Consider the following 23,897-nt stretch of genomic DNA (forward strand, 5'->3'; position numbering starts at 1 on the left):
AAAAAGGAAAATGACAAATGTTGGAGGGGCTGCAGAAAAAGTGCATGCCAAAACACATTGCTGGTACAGGTATGAATTTGTTCAGTCATTATTGAAAGAAATGTGGGCCAAACACCTGTTACACCAGATTTGGGGGAATTAGTGAGAATATGGAGCACTTGAGCTCAGGAATGCTAAACTGCAGTAAGGCTGAAGACCATTGGTTGGGTTTCCACACTAAGTCTAGCACCAAAGAAACAGGATTGAGATACGATCTAAAGAGGGCAAAATGGCCCAGGTCTGAAATGAACGCCAAAGCCTCTGTGCCAATCAGCAGTGGAATTAGGCCCAAAAGTAGTCACTGTACTTCTACCCTGGGTGAGACAGGGAAACCTAGTCTCAAAAAAAAAAAAAAAAAAAAGGTCAATTGGAATTGAACCTCAAAAGTCACTAAACTATGACAATCCTTTGACAAAGCAATACCACTATTTGGCCTATAACCCAAAGACATCAAAAAAAATAGCACAAGGATGCATATGCACAAAAATACTTACAGCAGCTCTATTTATAATGCCAAGGAATTGGAAAGTAAACAGTATGCTCATCAATTGAGGAATGGTTGAAAAAATCATGGCACAAGAATGTAATGGAATACTAGCATGCCACAAAACACAACAAAGGGCACAACCTCAGAGAAACATGGGAAGATTTGTATGAACTGATGCAGAGTTAAGTGAATAGAGCCAGAATAATTTATGCAATAACAACCTTGTAAAGACAAACAATTTTGAAAGACTTAAGAATTATCTGATCAGCTAGGTGGCACAGTGGATAGACTGCTAGTCCAGGCTTGGAGTCAGGAAGATCTGAGTTCAAATGTGACTTTAAACACTTACTAGTTCTGTGATCCTGGGCAAGTCATTTAACTTTCCTGTGCCTCAGTTTCCTCAACTATAAAATGAGAATAGTAACAACACCTATTTCAAAGATTATTTCAAGGATCAAATGAAATATTTGTAAAATGCTCATTAGTACATTACATAAAATATATAAGCACTATATAAATGCTTATTCCTTTCCTTCATTTCTTCCTGATAAATGCCGTGACCAAACACAATTCCTGAAAATCCACGATGAAGAATGCTGTCCATCTCCTAATACAGAGGACTTAGGTTGTGCAGAATGCGACATCTTTGAGCACGGGCAATGTGGGTATTTGTTTTGTTTGACTATGTGTATTCATTACATGGATCTTGTTTTCTTTCTTTTCAATTTGGGGGTAGGGAATACAGCAAAGAGACAACATGTTTATTAACTGAAAATGTAACAAAACTTAAAATTAAAAATAACAGCTGGTTTGGAATCCAGCTATGAAGTCCATGGACAATTAAATTTCATTCAAACATTTATAAAACATCCATTTTGTACAAAGGCTCTAGGTGCTGGGACACAAAAATAAAAACAGCATAGACCTTGCTCTCATGAGCAGGTTCAAGTAACATTTCTTTCTCTGGGCTTCAGTTTCCTTCAGTAAAATGAGAGTTAGGCTAGATTCATTCCAGTTCAAAATCTGTGACTGCTCTTTTCTCAGGTTTAATACTGTCTCAGTTCTGCTCTTTATAACTATATATCCTTGACCTCCCAGTTTACTGACTTCCTTACCTCCCATGACCACCATTCCATCCTACCTTAGCATCCCCCACAAAAATGTGAATACCTTAAACCTTACCACCATCCCAAATTATTCCATGCCCTTGAACTCTAAAATTATCCTCTTTGATAAAATCATTCCCAATGCTTCCATCTCTCCCTGGGGCTTACAGCACCAAAATAATTATTTGAGACCTCTTTTCTTTATTACAACTTATTCTCTCTACCTTTCCCCCAATCCCTGATCCCCTGTGCACCACTCCTGCTCTATTCTCACTTTTTTCTCAGACTTGATTGTATTATTAAATCAGTACAGGATACAGTATATATAGGGAGCCTCAAAAATCTTAATGCAGTTTTAAGTTTTAATAGTTTGATAATTATTATAACAGCTAGTAATAAAGCTTTTAATCTTTAACAGCTTAAAATTGCACCAAGATTTTTGGGTCACCCTGTATTTGTCCTCCACCCTTTATTACTTTGCTCCCTTCTCCTTATGCTGTCAGCCTGACCACCTGCCTTTTTAAGTGCTGAAAGGTATTAGAGGAATCCTACAACTGTACAGACTAGATCAACTTCAAATAGATGGTTTTTAAAATGCAAAATCAGCACTCACTGCTTCTTGGTAGTTTAGTCTAAAAACTTGCCAAGGGGCTTCTCTATAATGATCCCAAAGTAGTTATTACAAATCTCTTAAGTTTCCAGTGCTCCTTCCCACTCCTTTCCCTCTGCAAATGAATTTGCCTCCCAATTTGAGAAAAACCAAGGTCATTCACAATAAACTCCCTCTTTTCTACTACTCCAAACCTTAAAATTCTACATCATCTTTACTCATCCTCTCATTCTTTGCTCCAGTCTCTGAGAAAAAGTGATCTTCCTCCCTGCCAAAGCTAACTTTCTGCCTTCTACTTGTGCCCTTGATTCCATGTTCTTCCATCAATCATTCCTACCTTCTCTCAACCTGACTCTCTTCCAATCTCTTGGCCTACAAATGTCCTACTATAAAGAAATCTTCATATGAGCCTATTCTGTATTGTAAGGCATCTTGTAAATCTTAAAAAGTACTCTATAACCTTTTTTACAAACAAAGTGTTATCTTAGGGTCAGGAGACCAAGACATGAATTCCACCTGACATCTATCAGATAAGTGAACATGAGCAAATCTTAATCTGTCTGAGCCTCAATTATCCTCATCTATAAGAAATTATAATACTTGTAATACCTATCTCAGAGGACTGTTGTCAGGAGTGTGTTTTGCAAACCCATAAAGTGCTATATAAATAGGCTGATGACACTCACTGTCATTTCCATCTCTTAAACCTTTGTAGAAGAGTGGGCTCTGACTCACTATACTGAACCTGCTCCCTAAGGTTATCAATGATCTAGTAATTGTTAAAAATTGATAATCTTTTCTCAGTTTTCATCTTCAGTGACTTCTTTGCTGCTTTTGACACAATTAATCACCACATTCCTCCTAGATATCTTCTCTTTTTTCTCTTCTGTGATACTGCTATCTCCTAGATTTTTTTTTAATCTGTTCTTTCTCCATATCCTTTATTAGATCATCTCCAGTCCCCTAAGTATGGGCATCTCCTGAAGCTCTGGTCCTGGGGCTACTTGTCTTCTCTCAAAATATACTCTGTAAATGGAAGAGGAACAGGTGAGAACATTTTAAAAAATATTTTGGTAATTGTACTTCAATACAGTTGGCTTCTTTTGTAAGTCTACAAATTTTATTTTATTGATTTAAAGATACTATTCTGAGAAGGGATCTATAGTATTCACCATACTACCAAAGGGTTCCCTATGCAAGATAATCTCATCAGTCCCCAAGAATTAAATTAGCTCTGTGCAAACGACTCAACAATTGATATATGCAGCCCTTTACCACAGTTGAAGAAGAAGGGTCCAACTTGCCTCTCACCAGCTGTGTGACCTTGGGCCCAACACTCAACCTGCTGGGGCACTGTTTCCTTATCTATAAAGTGAAGGCACTGGACAAGATGATGTCATGCATTTGCAAGGAGCCTATGATCCTAAACTCCAATGTTCCTTTCCTTCGAAGATTCAGCACTACTTCCTCTGTGTAGCCTTCCCTGCTCTCCCCGTTGCTCTCTTCCTCCTCAGATTACCTTGTTTTATCTATTTGTGTACAAGCTGTGCTAGCACCAGCACCTTTTACACAGAAGGCACTTAACAAATCATGTGTTGAAATTAAAGCAGATGCTTATTAATAACTTCATTACCACTAGTTAGGGCAGTAACCACTAATATTTAGTGATTCCAGGGACCACTTCAAATAGCTCAAAATAAAATTAATTCTACTTCAATCAATTCTTAAATGAATTTGTGTCCTACAGTGCATAGCAAACACTACTGGGAGTTGGGGTGAGAGAAGGAGTGTTGCAGAATCAAAAAACAACAGTGTTATTATTCCTTAGGTGATGAATCAGTTAGAAATACCAAAACCAAAAAGATCTGATAATAATAGGATTGAACTCAAGTCAAATTTCAAACTCAAGTTCAGTGCATTCATTTACCACTATTCAATTCCTCTCCTGAAGAGTTCACTACTTTTGATGTGAAAATATATACATTTGGATTTGATTCAAAAGAAGTTAAGAAAAATAATCATACTGAGTTAAGGTAAAATGAATAAAAACCAAGTTCAAAGCCTAAGGTAAATATTTGTAAAATTAATTGAAAGGGGCCTCCCGGATCATCATGTTCACCCATCTCACTTTACATGAGGAAGCAGACCATGAAGAATAAAGTGATTTGCCAAAAGTCACCTAGCTCAGAAACAATCAAGCTAGAGGAATTCAAACCAGGGCCTTCCAGCCATCTGATATAGTATGATGCCTTTTCTGAAACCACAGGCAGTGGAATAAGTCACACCAGTTTGAGAGACAGCAATACCCTTATTAGAGTACAGTGCTCTGCACATATTAAGTGCTAAGTAAATGTTTTTTTTTCATTCAATCCATTCATTAAATCCTATATATTCTCCTACATTTTTTTTGTCATCATTGGAGAATAAGCAATATAACAAAAAGAACATGCTAAAAAGTCACAATTCTCTAGGATACAGAATCAAGGAAAAGGAAAAGGAAAAGACAATATAATTCATTCCAAGAATACATACAAATCAGTTTCAACTTCATCACAGCAAAATATCTTTTGTGAAAATCACCAAAAAGTCATTAACTGAAATTTTTTAAAAGATTGTTTTATTAAAGATGAACTTTAAAATATAAAAACTCTGAAAAACAAGCTTTTCTTAAATACTCTCAATATTTATGAGTTACCTATTATAGATCATTAATAAGAAAATATGAAAACTCCATTTAATAATCATGTTAGGACCTTTTTAAATGATTCAACAGACAGAATAATTTTTGTTCATGTGTTGCTAAAAATTGTGTCTCTCACCCCCAGAAGACAATGCATGTGTACAATAATTATTTTGAACCAGAGATTTGTAAAGCAAAGATTCACACTGACTAAATAATGAAATACTATAATACATAACTCAAACTACTTAAATTAAAAATGTAAAGATGCAAAAGTAATAAAAGCTAAAATGTTTTTGGAAATGTTCAAAAGCTCAAAAGTATCAGTAACAATTTAAAAAATATGAAAGATGTAAATGCAATCATCAGCTGAGTCTAATGAACAATCGAAGACAACCTTCAAAGAGGAAAAAAAGTATTTAGGAATACTCAGTGCTATATAAAAAAGGATTGTACATGGAAGACTCTTACCCCCTTTGGTTCTGGTACAATCAAATGAGTACACTTCTTATTGAGGCTCAGCTGGCAATCCCCCCCATAAAACGTAATCAAAGCCCACAGCGCACTTCGGTCTTCAGATGAAATCTAATAGAAAGTTAAAAACAAAACTTTTAGAGCTATGTAATGTACTTTTTTTCTTTAGATATCATGCTTTTTTTTTTACGTATGTGTTAAAACACTATGAAACACTATCTCTTTCAAAATACACACTTTCCTTCCTTGCTAACCTAAAAGGTAAATAGGAAAATGTTTTCCTGACATTAATAATGAAAATATTCTAAAAGGGTTTATTTCAATTGGAAGATTCTTTAAATTATATAATCATTCTCAAATTAACTTAACTGAAGTATATATTTACAGTTAAATATTAAGTGACCAAAAAATATCTGTAACCAGAAAATATCTGTAAGCTGCAGCAACAGGCTCTGACAAAAGTATTAATCCAATCTTGTTTGAGAAATTGACAGTAGGAAATAAGCAATGAGACTACCCTCTCCTACCATATTTACACAACTACCATTGTCTTCACAAAATTAATAAAAATAAATTGAAGCATGAAATGAGTCCTTCAAATGTTTATAAAAAGTATGAGAGTTGATGGGAGAAAATATTTAGACCACTAGTGAACAAAATGTCAATGAAGGAATAGAAATTAACTGATGGTATATATTTTTCATAAATCTGAATTCAACTTCCACACTTCTAAAACTTATGTGTAAAATACATACGCTCCACTTTCAAAATGAATATAACCACAAACAAATCCACTTGCATGAACATCTTAAAATCTAAATATACCTACCTTAACAGTTAAATCATCCACTGAATTTCTCCACATTCTTAAAAACTTGATTTGCTCTTTCTGCTTTTCCAATAATAGTTGCCTTTAAATCTCATTTCTTAATCAAGAAAGCTCATTTTACAACTCCTGGTACTCATAGTAGAATTGTTACCATGCAGCAGGAAAATCCTTCTGCCTTATCCTTTTGTTCATATTATTTCATTTAAATGTTAAATAATTACAAAGAAAAGTACTAATAACAAAATTTAGAAAAAACATACTTAACGTAACTACCTTGCTCAAAAATCAAGGAATGTCTAATATTGTTTTTTTAATGATTTTCGAAGATAACCTTAATTTAAAATGGTACATTATGCTACCATTTTGCACATCTTATTATACCAACAAAAATAATATATAAATTATGTAATAAAATAATCCTTATTGAACTGAATGTTGTCTTTATTAATTTGCCTTTTGAAAGTGTTATAGATACTACAGAATGTTATATTATGAAAACCTGGACTAAATGACTGGCTAGCTCTGAAAATTTTAACATCCTCATTTTACAGGTGGGAAAACTGAGGTCAAGAAAAGGAAGCAATTAGCTCAAGTTCATATCACAAGTTATGAGTGGAGCCAGGACACACAAACATATGCCAAATCAAGACTGCATACAGAAAGTTTGAAAATAAAGTAACTACTATCCTGCAATTCGGATGTCACTTTTGCAACCAAAACACACTTTAAAGGAATTTCTTCATATCATACATGGTACAATGGAAAGAGTGCTGGAAACCTGAATTCTAGTGTAGCTCTGAACTAGGATATTACCATTAGCTAGCTACTTAATTCTAGCTCTACTACTGATGAGGAGTTCAATTAAATATACACTTATTAAGCTCCTATTCTGTATTGCAAAGCACTATGCTACATGCTGGGGATTCAAAGTCAAAGCTAAAACAGTTGATGTCCATACAGAGCTTATATTCTCCTGGTGATACATAACACATACTCAAATAACTAAATACATAGTAATGTCAGAAGGAATTCAGCACTAAATGGTAGAGTAGGGTGAGGTACAGCAGAGCCTTAAAATATTTTTGAACTATATATAACATAAAAGCTGGGCCTTAAAGGGAACTAGGGATCTTAACAGGAAGAGATGAGGGAATGTATTCCAAGCATAGGAGGGACACCGTGCAAAAGCACTGAGAAGGGGCCTGGAGACAGCTCAGTTTGACTCAAGTGTAAAATGTGTAAAAGGAATAACATTAAATGCGTAAAAGTAGGTGGATTTCAGACTGAGCAAGGCTTTAAATGGAAAGTTAAATTTTTACTTTATTCTAGCATCAATAGTCACTAAAGTTTTCTTAGCATAAGGATGAAATGATCAGACCTGTACCTCAGTAATTATTTTGTCAGAATTGTGTGTTGAAGAGGGAAGAGAGTAAATATTGGGAGGTCAATTAGGGTATTGAAAATAGTCCAAGAGAGATAAAGAAGGCTCTAACTAACGCAGTGGCCATGAGAAATGCTCTAAGGGTAGAATTAATATGAGTTGGTTACTGATTTAATTGGGGTGGGATACATGGTGTTCCAAAAATCTTAGTGCAGTTTTTAGATTTAACTGTTTAAAATGGCACTAAGTCTTTGGAGACACCATGTAGTAAAGGATAACTCTAAGGTTACAAACCTAGGTAAATGGAAGAATGGTGATATCCTCGATGGGAGGGTTAGAAAAAACAACGAGATTTATTTTTGTCATGTTGAGTTTGAAATTTCCTGTTGGAGATGCTCAAAAATATTATCAATGTGGGACTGAAGTTCAAGATAGAAGTCAGGGTTGGATATATGGATTTGGGAATCATCTACAAGGAGATAAATCATTTAAGTTCATTTAAGAGTATCAGAAGAGAAGAGAGTCCTTGAGAGAATCTTAGGGAATATCCACACAGTGAGGAAAAGAATAATGATCCAGCAAAAGAGACTGAAAAGAGGTCAGATAGGTAGGAAGAAAACCAGGAGAGAGAAGTGCAAAAGCAAAAAGAGGTCAAGCAGGCTTATGACGGAAAAGGGCCATCAGATTGAACAGTTAAGAAATCACTAGGGAGTACTCAGTAGCAACATGGTAAGATCAGAAGCCATACTGCAAGAGGCTGAGAAGAGAGAGAACAGCACAGATGACAAGAGTATTTGAGTTAACATGAGATTCTTTCTAAGGGTTTAGCTGCGAAAGAGAGAAGAAACACAGAATGCTAACTTGAGGAGATGGCACGGTCAAGTCAACGTTTTTTTAAGGATGGGGAAACCATATGTTTTAAGCAGCAAGGAAAGAGGCAGTGAGTAAGAAGAACTGACAAGAGGGGGCATATACTGACAATCGACATCCCAAAGTAGCCAAGACAGGATCAAAAGCACAAGGAGAGGGTCTGTTCTTAACAAAAAGAAGGGCAACTGCTTTTCCAAGGTCTGGAATAAAGAGAATGGGGGACAATGTGAAGAAGTTATGAAGTATAGGGTAGGGGAAAGGACAGGTAGTCTTTTCTTTTCAGTGAAATAAGAGGTGAAGTAGTCTGCTGTCAGGGAATGGGCAGGAGGTTGTTTCAGTTTTTCCCTTCAAATTCATCATTTTTTCCTTTATCTCCCCTATGTTCTACCCTTGTCCAAGCCTTCAACTTCTCACATGAATTATCTTAGCCTGTCTAAAGCTAATGTCCTCCTCCCTTCAGTTCACCATAAACACCACTACCAAATTAACCTTCATAAAAACAGCACTTGTCACTCCTCTACTCAGAAACCTACAATGCCTCTCCCTAAAGTTTATCAGATCAAATTCAGATTCCTCAATCTAATTTTTAAGGTCCTCTATAATCTGCCACTACCTGACCCGACTACTATCTCCTTTTTTCCACTGTACTCCCCACATACTAGTTTCACGATACTCTCTGCCTGGAACATCTTGGTCCTTCTAGCTCCCAATATTTCCTTTCTCTGGCCTTTTGTCATACACATTGTATGTACCACACACTCTTCATTGTACATTAGGTTATTCTTTCTAAATCATTTATCCCACAAGAATACGAAAGATTTTTTAAAAAAATACTTCCCAAAGTGCCTAACTAGCACAGTCCAGGACACTGGTAGGAAGTCAAGAAACACTTGAGATACACAAAGACATGGAAGGCAGAATTGCTTTTAATCTTCTATAGCTTATTTAAGGTCCTAATCTAGCTTGTTACTCAACTCAGCACATTTTAGAACATCAACACCAGAACAGAGAAGGCAAAATCATCTTCAAACTTTCACTGGGGAGCAAAAAACTGTTCCTTTGGGACCTCCTCCTCTTCCTCTTTTCCATTCTCCACTTCCCTGGAAAATGTCAAAAATTTCACACAATGACCATCCTCGTGGGGGGAAGAGAAAAGAGGAAACAGGAACAAACGAAAAAACAATTTCTAAGTACTGCCAAACAAACATTCCATTTGTTAGTTGGGGTATGGCCTGATGGACTTGTGGTGTGTCTAAGTATCCGTGTGCTTAAATATTTTCCTCCAATTATCCTTAGTGACCCTGGTTCCCCCAACTCCTTGCTGCTTCACTTTTCTCCTGAACTTCTAACACCAAAAAGCTTCCTTTATTTCTGCTCTCCGTAAGCTTCATTCAGAACTTACTTCTTACACATACTTCCCTCCACATCCACCCTATCCCATAACATGTCTTATTTACCCCTTCAGCTTTCCCCAGGTTTCTTGCTCTCTTCCTGTATATCTTGGTGAAATCCTAATTCACTGAAGACAAACTGTCTTTTATCCTAGACAAATTTTTATCTATTCTTATTCTTTTAATACTCAAAATTCACTGAAAGGAAGATGACATTTCTCACTCCCCTGGGCCATATCCAAGCCACTGACAACAGTTTTACTGTTTTTTGAGAAAGCCCATTTTATTGTAGGACAACTTAATTACTAGAAAGTTCTTCCTTAAAGCTGATAAGAAACCTGTTTCCCTATTACCTCTATTCAAATGGTCCTAGATCTAACCCCTGGAACAACATATAATTATAATCAGTTTATTACTTCTTCTACAAGATACCCTTCAAATATTAAGAGACAACTAATAAATTTCTCCTGAACATTCTCTTCAAGCTAAAATCCCTACTTCCCTCAATGAATCTTTATCTGACATGGTTTCTAGACTTTTCACCATCTTGCTCACCTTCTAAAAGCACAACCATTTGTCAATTTCTCTTAAAATGCAGTGTCTAGAGTGGAATACACTACTCCAGGTGAGAGCACAAACTGTATGTAACATGACCATTATTTTTCTGGATCTTGACTGTCTATTTCTAGAAATATAGCTTATAATTACAAAAACTTTTTCTTAACACTTATTACATAATACACTAGCCCAGAACCTAGAGCATACTAAACTTCCCAGATCTTCATATGACTATTAAACCATGTCTGGCATATTTTATAATCTTATAAATGATTTTTAAAACAAATGCAAGACTGAAATTTATCAGGAGTAAATGTATAAAATAAATTATTGTTGGTACAGCCCATTCTCACCTACAAAGGCCCTTGTAAATCCTGACTCTTAGGATTTGGTATACATCCTTCCCCCTCAGAGCCTAACACATTAAGAAAACACAAAGTAGATGTTCAAGAAATATTTCTTGATTGATATACCTTCAGTTTCTCCATGACAATATTAGACTTTTCATCCTGATCATATTGACCTAACTCCCTGACCCAGACTCCACTAAGTATATTCAATCTCAATCTCTCTTCTCTGGACTGATGAACTTCTGAATCTAGAATTTAGATATCTAATTTACTGCATTAGAAATAACTCAATAAATGCAAAGACTACATATCAGTAAAAATACACATTTTATCTATTTTTAATACCATATTCTAAAGTTTTCAAAATGGCCACTTTTAAATAATTTCATCACCTATACAAATGAAAATCATATCAACTTTGACACTTAAACAAAATTTTCATATATTAGACAGTCTTTTATTCTTAAATGCCCAGGGACAGCTATGTGGTGCAGTGGATAGAGCTCGGGCCTTGGAGTCAGGAGGACCTGAGATCAAATCCAGCCTCAGACACTTGACACCTACTAGCTGTGTGACCCTGGGCAAGTCACTTAATCCTGACTGCCTCACCAAAAAAGCCAAAAACAAAAACAAACACAAAACCCCCCAAAAAAACCCACAATTTAATATTGTTTAGGCTAGGAAAAAAAAAAACCAAAACACTAGCATATACCAGCAAAACTGCAAATTGGTGAGATTTTTTCCAAAAACAAACTGAAAACACAACGGATTTAAAAAAAATAATCATACCAGATTCTAAGAGCATAAACAGAAACAAAACAATATATACAGAGATTACAATATAAAAGGGGAAATGCATACACAAATATAGACAAATGGACAAAGGAAAACAAAGAGGGAACAACTAATAAGGTGTTACAGACATTTTAAGAGTTGATATAATCCTATACCCATCTATTTAGTACTGGAAAAGGCTTTAGAAATCATCTTGTTCAACTTCTTCATTTAAAAGATAAGGAAACCAAAGGTCAGACAGGTTAAGTGGCTGCCAGGCTCCAAAGAGAATACAGACAGGATTTAAACTCAATTGTAAAATGAAAATAGCTCACATATTTTGTTGTTTAAAAGGCAGACTAATTATTCTTAAAAGAAAATGAAATTGTCCCATGGATCAAAGACTCTCCTCCCCTCCCCCCAAGTAACTCATTATGTGTGGATCAGGGCTATTATCTGTATTTTCAAAATTAATGTTCTCAGGAGCTACTTGAAGGGGGGGGGGAAGGATTCCATCTTTTAAAAGAACTTTGGGTTTTTAGAACAAAATTATCAAATCACACTAATAGTAACTAAATTTATTCCTGCCTGGATTTAAGAATTTCTTTTTATTCTTTTATTCATTTCTTTTAACAAAAGCTAAGCAAATACAAGGAGCTGAATATAATCAGTAACCAAACCTACTTTTTATACACCCCTAATCTCATTACAAAATAAAGATGAAAAGTCCAAATTCTATTCCCAGCTCTTCTATATTTATTAAACACTATTATAAAAATATTTTCAGAATAACAAGGTGAGAGTTTAGAACTAGGACTAAAAAGTTCCCCTAAATTCCAAATGGCTGGCTTTGTAGCCTGAATTATGCATCACTTTCAAATAATCAATAATAAATTTATCTATTCAGTTATTCAACCTAGAATAATAATCCCCGTCTAAAAAAACCTTCCACCCAGCAAAAAATATATTTGATGCTAAAAATAACCATTTATTCATGACTTAAAATGTTTAGCAAATCTATATTAAATATTCAATTTAATACCTTCCCTAAAATTTTTTGGATTTTTATAATCCCAAACATGTAAAAAAAAATCCTTGGAAATGTGTGAAATTAGGATTATAAGTTATCATAACCATTCAAAATGATGCTTACCTGAGAAAGGCAGGCAGTGACTCCAAAAAAGATCTGACAAGATTCTGGAGAAAAACCATTCACTCTGGATAACAGCTATTAAGATTAACAATGCAACAAAACCATTGTATGTTTAGAATCTCAAGCATCCAATGTTTGAATATTTTCTCCTTCCCCTTTCAAGAAAAAATCATCCCTAAAATGTCTTTATGGAAGAAACAGGTTGAGGGTGAGCAAAAAGGAGTATTTAGATACAGTGGACTCGAGTACTAGAGTAAATAAACATGAGAAAGAGCAGAAGTGTGTACACTAAAGAGAAAGCAGAAGGTGGAGGTAGGTGGGAGAGGGGGCAGACCTAAGATTCCCTCATTTTATGAGCTAATTAAATTAGCTGTAACACAAATTACAAAAACTGAACCACTTTCCTATCTGCTATAAAAATTGAATTATACAGCCATGGGAATAAATTTAATCCCAACAATATACACACATAAATAAGTACATACTTACTTTTTCAAACCTGAGACTATGGCAGTTTTTTAAAGGACATGTTAAATGGAACAGATTTTGACAGGGGAACAAAAATATTCCTATTCATATAGTTTAGTAAAAAGGGTATTGGACTACATACCAAGAGACCAGGGTTCTATTCTGAAATCTACTATTAAATAGCCGTGTGACTTTTAGTGTCACATGACTCATTTCCTAATATATAAATTGAAGGGGGTGAACTAAACCTCTAAAGATACCTTCCTAAAATTATACTCAAGAAAAATTAATTGCTTTTCATAATAATGTTGCATCTCTAATTTTAAAAGGACAATTTTTGAAATGTATTCTCTTTCACCAGGGAGAAAAGTAACTAATCTTTATTTTGATATAGACAGACAAGAAACAAGATTGAGATTTTAGGCTCTTTTGTTTCAATTTCTAGACCTCTTGTGAAAAATAGTAGGTGACCCAAAGGCAAGACATACAGCTTTGAACAATTCCATTCCTGGCTGAAGTGACTTTGGTAGACCTGAAATTGATACATTCTAGTTCCATATACCAAAGATCTGACCCCTACAATATAGCAGTTCAAGAGATTTTGTTTCCTTCCACAGATTCAGAAATCAAAGGAGTCTAAATACTATCAGAAGCAAATCCTTGGCACAGCAAATAGTCTGGAGATCTCTTATTTCGTCAACAGTCTCCATGAGAAATATAGCCATTACTGAAATTGGTTCGAGGGAAATAACTTATTAGTCCAAGTGATTTCTGGATAACTTAAAAAAAAAAAGCAGCAGCACAGGGCACTACAACACTTCCAAACAAACACTCTCTCATGTGATTCTTTAAGCCACATAATTATAAAATCCTTCTACAGAAAGAATCTTAAAAAGAGGACCATACCAATTGCTTCACTTCATAGACGTGAAGTCTAATCCACACGGATATGGTCCAATCACAACTACATACTTGCTGTCCCTCAAACACAATACTCAATCTCATCTTAGTACTGACATGGTTAAACCATGCCTGGAATGTTGTCTTACCTTGCCTCTGCCCCTCAGAATCCCTACTTTCCTTCAAGCGCCACCCATTTACCAAATCTATATTTACCAAAATGCTAGTATCTCCACTGCCTGAATTCTTGAGGGCAGAGACAGTCTGACTGTTCTCTTTGTACTCCCAGCTCTGAACACCGTAAGCACCTGTTAATTGCCCACTGCCACATAGTTAACCAGTGGCAAATCAAGGGTTAGGACCCTCATTCCTGGACTGGAGCTCTCCCACTATGCTTCCTATTCGGGCACAATGACATTAAGAAGTGCTGCTTTCAAGGATGCGTTTGCTTTGTCGATCTTAAATCATCGGATCATGGACTTGGAGCTAGAATGGACCTCTAAGACTGTCAAGTCCAATCCCTTCACTTACCAGATGATGAAACTGAGACGTGTAAAGGGCTTGCCCAGAGTCACAAAGCTACTAAGTATCTGAGGCCAGATTTGAACTCAGGCTTTCCTGATTGCAAGTCCAGTGGCGTATACAGTACATGTAACTAGGACATAAAGCTGCCTCTCAAATGTTCTATAAGAATTATTTACACATGAAAGCTAACTCTATGATACTGCAGTGAACTACAGAATGCATTTAAATGAGCAGTCTGGCACATTTCTAAAATGACAGAGTTAGACCCCAAGATCACTTAAGCTTCCTTTAAGCTCTAAAAGTCTATGATCTATAATTTGAGGAAGGCACAATCTTTCTCAGACTCATTTCCCTCATCTATATCACGGAGAGGATACTCAAGTCTTTAAAATGGTGGGAGATGGTAGATCAGATGATCTCTTTAAACATCTTCTAGTTAAGCATCTTTGACTTTATGTCTTCTATACAGTATAAGACACTTCTTTCAAATAATCTTTTCTATACCTTATTTTGCTTTGTGGAAATTTTCATATAGTAGATTTTCTTTTAAGGATATTCATGTACTAAAAAAGGAAGCATCAAGAACAGATTTACAATCAGATCTGGGGGAGATACAAGGAAGGAGTAGGATAAGGATCACAAGAAAGATTAGGAACAGAACAGGAGAGAGAAGTAGGAGCTAACTGAATTAAGAAACATGATGCTAAAGGAAGTTAAATCTGGACAGAGTCATGTAAGGAGAGGAGGCAACGGACTGAAGATTTGGTTCCCTTTTAGGCAATGAAGATGTATGTTGAAAATGACATAGCAAGAACTAGAAATATCATTGGGAATTCTGTAGGAAATATTAACAAAATCCATTTTTACTATAAAAAAGACACCACCAATACCAGCTTCCATGTTATAAGACAAGAGAAAAGTTAGTTGAAATTCTTTCAAAATTATGGAAGAAATGAAAGACAAAATTTTAGCATTTAAATCACTATTGTAAATCTTTTGGCTAATATAACTAAAAGGTGGCATATAACAAAATTGAACATATCCCCCAAATCCAGCTTCAACTATTTTTCATCTTCTCTACCACAACCTAATCTTCCATAAAAGCTGTAAATAATCAGTGATCTAGTTTCATTTTGTTTTCCTTTGTCTCCTACTTAAGTTAGTAGTGACCACTAAGCAACGACTATTTTCACATGGGATGGGTAATATAGGAGATGGAGTGGAAAAGTGGAAGTTAATTCCAAACTAAACAGTCTACCTGCGGCTATTAATCAAGAATTTATTATAATCTCGATTTTAATATGTTTACTCCATTGTCCCCTAAAAGGATACGGCAGAAGAGCTCCACATCGAACGGATAAAATCACCCAGGAAGGCTAAAAGATAAAAAAGACAAAAGAAAAATTAATACAATTAAAATCTTTTTGTAATTTATAACAAAAATAAAATCTTACATGTCATTAATATCTTTCTTTGAAGAAACACTTTATAATAATTATACAATATCCAGTTTATGTTGTATGTGCACAAGTAGCAGAAAGGTTAGATTCAAAAAGCAGTTTTTAATGTCACAGTGTTGACCAGGGAGCATATTTAAGTCAGATTTCAAAAAGGTTTTTTCAAAGATTTTCCATTTGTTTCTTGATAACTGGTCAATTCTCTTTGGTCTCTTTCAGGCCTGACTAGGCCCTCAACTGGGCCTTCACTGCTGCTCAACAATCCTTTGCCAATTGATAACCTACCACATTCCACTTGTTCTAAACTATCTCCCCTACTACCTCCCTTTCCCTTTAAGTAGAGGGCCTTATCTCACAGTTAAACACCAACAACAACAACAAAATTCTCTGAATTTTAACCCTTTCTTTCTTCTCTGGAGCCTTCTCCTTTAATCATACGTTCCTTCTCTGTGGGACAACGAGGTGTCACAACAGAAAGTGTTGGCCCTAGAGTCAGGAGGACTTGAGTTCAAATCTGGCCTCAGACATTTACTAGCAGTGTGGTCCTTGGCAAGTCACTTAACCCTGGTTTGCCTCAGTTTCCTCATCTATAAAATGAGCTGGAGAAGGAAATGACAAATCACTCCAGAATCTTTGGCAAGAAAACTCCAAATGGGGTCACGAAGAGTCAGACACAACTAACTGACTAAAGAACAAAGAACTATCTCTCTCATCTTCAATCTCTCTTATCCACCGCCAAAGTGATATTCAGAAAGTACACAACCAACCACATCACACCTCTGTTCAATAAACCACATTGGTTCCTTATTACTTCTAATATCAAATATAAATTCTTCTATTTAGCATTCAAAATTCTTCACTATCTGGCTGCAATCTACCTTTCTTTATGCCCTCCAGGTCTGGAATGCCCTCCCTCCTCACTTCCACCCCTTAGAATCCCCAATCTCTTTTGAAGCTCAGTTCAAGAGTCACTCTACGTGAGGCCTTTCCCGATCCCCACCCACCCCTAGCAGTGGGTGCTTCCCCTCTAAAAGTTCTCCAGTACTGGTTTTATATGCACTTTTTTATGTAAGTGGTGTCTCTCAATAGAAGATAAGCTATCAAAAGAAGAAAAGAAATAAGCATTTAGATAGCACCTGGTAGACACAGTGTTAAGTGCTTTACAAAAGGCAGGGAATTTTCATTTTTGTCTTTCTATTCCCCAGTGCCTGACACAGTAGGAACTTTGTAAAAGTTGGTTAATTGATTGGACTAAAAATAATTAAGGGCCTACTAGCTGAAAGGAACAGAGGATACAAAGACAAAACAGGAAATTATACCTCTCCTCAAGGAGCTTTTAGAGTAATAAGCCTGTCACCAGAAACTATGATGTATATGGAAGATAAAATTTGATGTCCAACTACATGCTATTGTAGTTTTCACCATCACTTTATAAGCACAGTACAATTTCCCCATAATGCAGCTATCCTTCATAGGTTAAAAACAAATAGCTTTAGCAAAAAAGAAAGTTGTACTTTATGTACTTAAGATGATTTAGACAAAGACGAATATGGAAGGGGAAAAAAAATTACGGCAAGTAGCATGAAAGGCTAAGTTACAGCAGGATAAAAAGAAGGAGGGATAAAAGCTAGCTGGTAGAAATCTTGGAAGACAAAGTTCAAAGTTTTAAGTTTGTAGAATCAAATATAAATTATACAAATGATTATTAAGTAAAAAATACTTCTTCGTTGACTTAACTTTAAAACACTGTTTACTAAGTTTTTATAAAAAGTAGTGCCTTCAACTTAGAACTTTTCATTAACTTAAGCACAAAGCAAAAATTAATGTCATAAATTTTACTATTTTTCAAGTAGTTTCATACCCTCACATTTTAACTTCATGACCTGTTATCATAATTCCTACTCTACAGAGAAAATTACGTTTGTTGTCCAATGACATAGAATTGGTAGATGAACTACGACTAGAACACAGAGCTTAGAAATCTTTCCATTAAATTTTGACGGGAGTGATATGTCAATCAACATTTACTAACCATTTACTCAGCATGATACTGCGCTAAGTGCTGGAGATCCAAAAAAAGGCAAAAACAGTCCCTGCCCTCAAGGGGCTCACATTCTTAGAGAGAAAGCATACCAACAACTATGTACATACAAGTTTATTCACAGTATAAATAGAAGATAACAAAAAATACCAGGTATGGTCCGAGAAAGATAGTCAGTGTAAATCAAATGAAGATAGAAAGAAAGCTATTAGCCTAAAACAATTTAAAAATAGCTATCCTATAATTGTTATTCAAAGAACCCTGCAAAATAACAAAGGTAAGAAGAACATTTATGAAACCATCAGGATAAACACTGTAGGTCCTTAATAAATGCTTATTAGCTGACTTAATATACCACAAACAGACAAAAAAAAAGCTAGTCAATTCTCAGTTATTTGTGTCAATGAGCCACACAGACTACAGATAACGAAAAACCATAAGCTACTTCTACCTGCTTAAAGCATGGGCAATGTCTCTAAACCAAATTCTCAATATTACAACTCATTCCCAAGGAACTCTTATCATAAGCTAAGTCACAATGCAAATCATGTCCTATGTTAAGCGTATCTCACCAATCTCAAGGTCAAACCTGTGATGCCCCAAACCGGATGGGGCACAAAGTGCTCTTCTGCCCATCCTTCAAATTAGGATTATTTCCCTCTTATCCCATTATCCTGATTCAGTCAAAAAGAAGGCAGGCTAAAAATAGGCTAAAAGATTCCTTTCCTTCCACCTAAAAGTCTAGGAGATAGCCTCCCTTCTAACAGTAAAGCACTATGCCCATGAAAACAAAGATAGGTTTTATGACATAATTCCAAAATATCCAAACTGGTTCTGGATTGTAGGTTCACTTTGCATAACAAATTTCCTAGCCAGGGGGAAAGAAAAGGTGAACCAAACGAAATTTTCAGCTTGGTTCAGCTGCAAACAATAAGAGTTATTTTTATTTTCTCATCTAAAAGTGATTTAGAAAGTAGGTTTCTTTGCAGTTCACCAAGAGTTTCATGAAAAGACTGGTGAACTCCATGAGGCCAGGGACAGTATCCTACTTAACTTGTGCATCTCTCCTATTGCAGAGCATAATGTCCTGCACAAAGCAGGAAGATTGCTTTGCATGGAGTGTGCCAAGATGGCTAAATAGGGCTCTAGAATTGAAATTCAATAGTTGGGTTGTTTTTTTTTTTATTAGCCACAGGCTTGAATCCCACTCCAACATGTTAAAGAGGCAGCATATCATAATGAAAGGTGCCCTTCTGGAAGGTCAGGCCACCCAAGTTTAAACCCTGTTTCTAATACTTACTAGCTGCGTTGTTTCTCTTCTCCAAGGCTATTTTCCTTATCTGTAAAATGTGAATATCCACAACCACATGATTCATGATGTTGTTTAAAAAAAAACTACACAAATTTAAGTTATTATTATCAAACATCTATTAAAGTGAATAAAACTATGACATGGCAACTTCAGAGCTCCCAAAGCTTATATATAATCTACAACGAAAGTAACCTGTAGTTGACTGTAGCCAAGTTAGTGATCTTGCCTCCATCTAGCAGAATTTGGTATACTGTGTCATTCATTATCCACCAAAGTTTAATTACCGAAAAGGTGTCACATATAAGGTTGGTCCTACTGCAAGGATGCTGAAAAGAATAATATATTTGTCTAAATTATTCATCAGTAAAATAAATATAAAAAATTGAATTTACTACTCACCTTTACTACAGGGAGATCAAAGACCTCTCGAGCTTCTCCAACCTCTGGATTGTCCCCATCTTCGGAAATTATATGTGAAGCTAGTGCATTATAGGAAACTTCCTTAGCTTTTCCAGCTTTCAAAAACTGGATAACCTAGAAAAAGAATATATGCACTGAAATAAAGTAGCACATTTCATTCTTCACTTGAATAAATCATGACAGTAGTCTCAACTCTAACTTTATAATAAATATATATCCTGAATATTTTCCATTGTACTAATAAAATTTTATTCTTAAGTCCTATTGCCAATAAAACCCTTTTTCTAAATAAGAATCAGCCAATTTGGGAGTCATACAAAACATGAAAGTAGGCCCCATTTTACAATAGAGCTAATTTTACTAGCTAACAAGATGAACCTGTTAGGTATTAGATTTTATAACCCACAAATCATTAGATATCAATTATGCTAAATAAATGATTAAAGAAGGAAAGGAGAGAAATAATTAAAGTTCTCTGAAGATCTGTTTTTATATCCATCCCCCTCAGCACCTAGCACAGTGCCTAGCACCCTGTAGGTATTTCATGAATGCCTGTTTGATTGATGGAGTAGTCACTTCTATAGGACCCCAACTTCAATATTCTATATTAGAATATCTGCTTAGTAGCTTCCAATCTCAAGTCCAAACTCCTGTGATCATAGAGTTAGAGCTGGAAGAAGTATTTAAAGTCATGTAGTCCAACTCTCTCATTTTACAAATGAGAAAACTGATGTCAAGATTGGCTGGCCCCACTTCACAATAGCAGCAGTAGAATCAGAATTTGAATCCAGGTCTAGCATGTTTTTCATTGCTCCATGCTATCTCCTGATTATTCACCTCTAAATTTCTATAGCACACTGGGACCTCAATGACAGAATTCTGTAATAAGTGTTTCTTCTTGAGTCTCATTCAAGGGAATTCAGTGATTTTATTGTCAAATTAAAAACCTTTAAGGAGAACAAAGTATACACATACACACACACACACATACACACACACTTACATTTGTACAGTTTCTGAAAATATTAAGGTAGTTTAGGCTGAAAAAACCATTTCCTATAAATCATTTTAATACTTTGCTATGAATTTTAGTCTCAATCTTTGAATGCCATGCTTAACTATTACCTCTTCCATGAAGCCTTTCCCTGATCATTCTAGTCCCATACTACCTCTTCTAAATCCAAAATCATAAATGTGGCACTCAAAGAAAACAAATGTTACAAGCCAGTATGTAACTATTATTCAACTCTTGCACTGTCAATTTTTCACATCATCACATTACCTCTCCAACTAGATTTCCAATGTCTTAATGGTATGATCTGTGTGATATACTTCCCCTACGTAAGTACTCCATACATTTGTTGAATGAAAACTACAATATCTGGGATTCTTTAGCACCTTATTTCATTTGTACAAAACATTCCCCTCTACCCCATAGGTAAAAAATATACCACATATGTAGAATATTCTTTTGAAGTAATTACAATTTCTAGGAACTCCAAATAATTACCATTTATAATTAACTATAAACAGTTTTCATAATCACCATTTATAATTAAGAAAAGATGATTTTATAACTTGCTAAGATTTATAGATGTAATTTTTATTAAGCTATGGCATATAAACTTTAGTAATTATTAGGCTAACATTTAGATGACCTCCAGTGGTAGGACTTTAACTAATGCTGGAGTAGCTCCTTCCAGTTTCGGACAGCTCTAATCATTAGAAAATTCTTCATAATGAGCTGAAATTTGCCTTCCACAGCTCTGCTGAATAAACATCACCTTCTACAAGTCAACCCTTCAAATATCTGAAGACAAGCAATTACAGCCCAAGTTCTTCTCTGGGTCATCTTTAACTCTAATTGATCTATGACAATTTTTAGTGCTCTCATCTTTGTTACCCTTATATGTCCAGTATGTCAACATCCTTCCTAAAATGCAGTATTAAGATCAAAACAAAGCACTTTACTGTGGTCAGACAGTACTGTGGGTTTATTACCTTCTTCAATTCAATTCAAAATTGTATTTATCCCTATTATATACAAGGTACAGTGTCCAGATGAGGAACAATTTATTATTTCTAAGTTCCACCTCTCAAATCTCATGAGCACCAACTTTCAAATCAGAAGTTATCACATATTTTCTCCACACTTCCAATGTGGAAATTTGTTTTGTTTGACTGTTTAGTTGTTTTTGTTTCCCTTTGAGATGGGGGAGAAGGAATGTAAGAGGAAAAAAAATGAAAACCTGACAATTGAAAAAAAATTTTAATATAAAAAATCTAAGTTAGCAACCTCACTGAAACCAAGAAACCAAAAGAACTTCTAAAAATTAAAGTTACATAAGGTCATATGAAATCTTCCAAAGTTTCAACCAGACTTTAGGATCACAGATTTAGAGCTAGATTATCTAATCTAACCTCCTCATTTTATGGATGAAGACTGAGGCCAAAGAGAAGTAATTTGCCCATGAACTCTAACTCCAAATACAGTATTCTTTTCCACTGTACCATGCTTCCTTAATGTGCCTTTAAAATAAATGTGAAAGTTCTAATAAAAGTAACAAGATGAAAACACTCACTATACTTGTAATGACAAAGAAAGTTACATGATAAAAGTTTTCTCTACCCTTTCTGAAAGATTCCTATCAAAGGTAACTACTAAATTTCCCTTACGTTTTATTTTTAAAATATTCTATTTTTTCCTCTTTCCTGTGGCATTCTATGTGGTACTTTTCACCCCCACATTTATTTTTGAATGAGATAAAGTGATACATGGTTGTATTTACAGGCATCATATAAATGCAACTTTAGTAATTTTTATAATTCTATCCAATCTTTAAACTTGAAGTATTAATCTGTAATTTTAAGAAGTTAATGATACAAGGAAACTACAAAACACAAAACACAAGCATACTGAATCTACTTCATAAGATAAAGTCAAATTAATTGCGGCACTCTTCACCCAAGGGTAAATTGTTACAAGAAGTTATGATAGAAACATAATTCTCATTAAAATATAACCATCAGTCATTCCAACAACTCCTCCTTTTTCTTCCTTTCCAATTCTCTTTCAGTAACTATGCACCCTGCATCTAAATGGTTTTAACTGTCAAGTCCTTGAAGTTAAGAGTCTTGTCTTTCTCTTTACACCAAAGAAATCTATACAAAATAAATTGCAAAAAAAATTTATTTCAAGAAATAAGGGAACAAAATTGGAAGAGATCACATGAAATCATCTGGTAACAGCCTTATCATGACCTTTTAACAATGAGGATAAATTATTTAGAAAACTGGATAATAATTCAATTTCTCTATGTATGGAATAAAACTCCAATAATCATCTATTTAGTAATAAGCTGGTGGTGTTAAATTTCGAGTATTTTCTTAAAACTTCTTAACTGGACCATAACATTTATTTCTAAAAAAAAAACAAAACATTTGTTTATAAAGGAATCTATAATACTAAAATTCAGTGAAAGTAGCTTTTTTCTTTTTGCCATCTGACAGCCACTAATTATCTGTAAAATCTGGTTCATAGCTTTTAAGCAAGAAAATACATCCAAATTCATTTTAGCTAGCTAAATTATGGCTACAAGGGCATACATATAAATATATATATATATATAATATATCTACATGGACAAAACACATACATCCTATCCTTATAAAGGCACCTATAGATTTGACATTAGCTTGTGAGCTCCTTGAGAGCAGGGACTGTTTTCTCCCTTTCTTTGTACACCTTAGCAGGGTGCCCCCACCACTGTAGGAGCTTGATAAAAGATAGCTGACAAGACTGACAGCAGTCCCTAGGGAAGGGGTCCTTCACCTTTCTTTGTCATGCACCTCTCTGACAGTCAGGTAAAGCGACTATTTTTAGACGCATAAAATACACAGGGTTACCAAAGAGGCCGATTGCACTGAAATAGTTACCATTAAAGTCAAAAAGTTCCCGGCCCTCGGGTTAACAACCCCTACCCCGGAGAAAGCTCCCGGCCTAGCGCAAACCCGTGCTCCCACTTGTAGACTGTGCCCGAGTCAGGGCCATAGCTAGGCCGGTGACCCCCGT

The 23,897-nt window shown here is 35.2% G+C and overlaps 1 protein-coding gene across 3 annotated transcripts in view; it reads right to left on the bottom strand.

Annotated features, from left to right (window-relative positions):
- PAXIP1 (PAX interacting protein 1) overlaps positions 1-23,897 on the bottom strand; it is an 88,706-nt gene that overhangs the window by 63,832 nt on the left and 977 nt on the right. For all 3 annotated transcript variants that reach the window (XR_003567211.1, XM_027840994.1, XM_027840995.1), the window contains exons 2-5: positions 19,805-19,939; positions 15,928-15,971; positions 12,703-12,766; positions 5,394-5,507 (exon numbers count right to left, since the gene is read on the bottom strand). Coding sequence is in view for 2 of the 3 variants with exons in the window: in XM_027840994.1 (XP_027696795.1) it covers positions 5,394-5,507; positions 12,703-12,766; positions 15,928-15,971; positions 19,805-19,939 (357 nt within the window). In the remaining variant the exon portion in view is untranslated. The remainder of the gene's footprint in view (positions 1-5,393; positions 5,508-12,702; positions 12,767-15,927; positions 15,972-19,804; positions 19,940-23,897) is intronic.

This window comes from Vombatus ursinus, unplaced genomic scaffold (assembly GCF_900497805.2).
Source record: "Vombatus ursinus unplaced genomic scaffold, bare-nosed wombat genome assembly UNPS02014852.1, whole genome shotgun sequence".
Lineage (NCBI taxonomy): Eukaryota > Metazoa > Chordata > Mammalia > Diprotodontia > Vombatidae > Vombatus > Vombatus ursinus.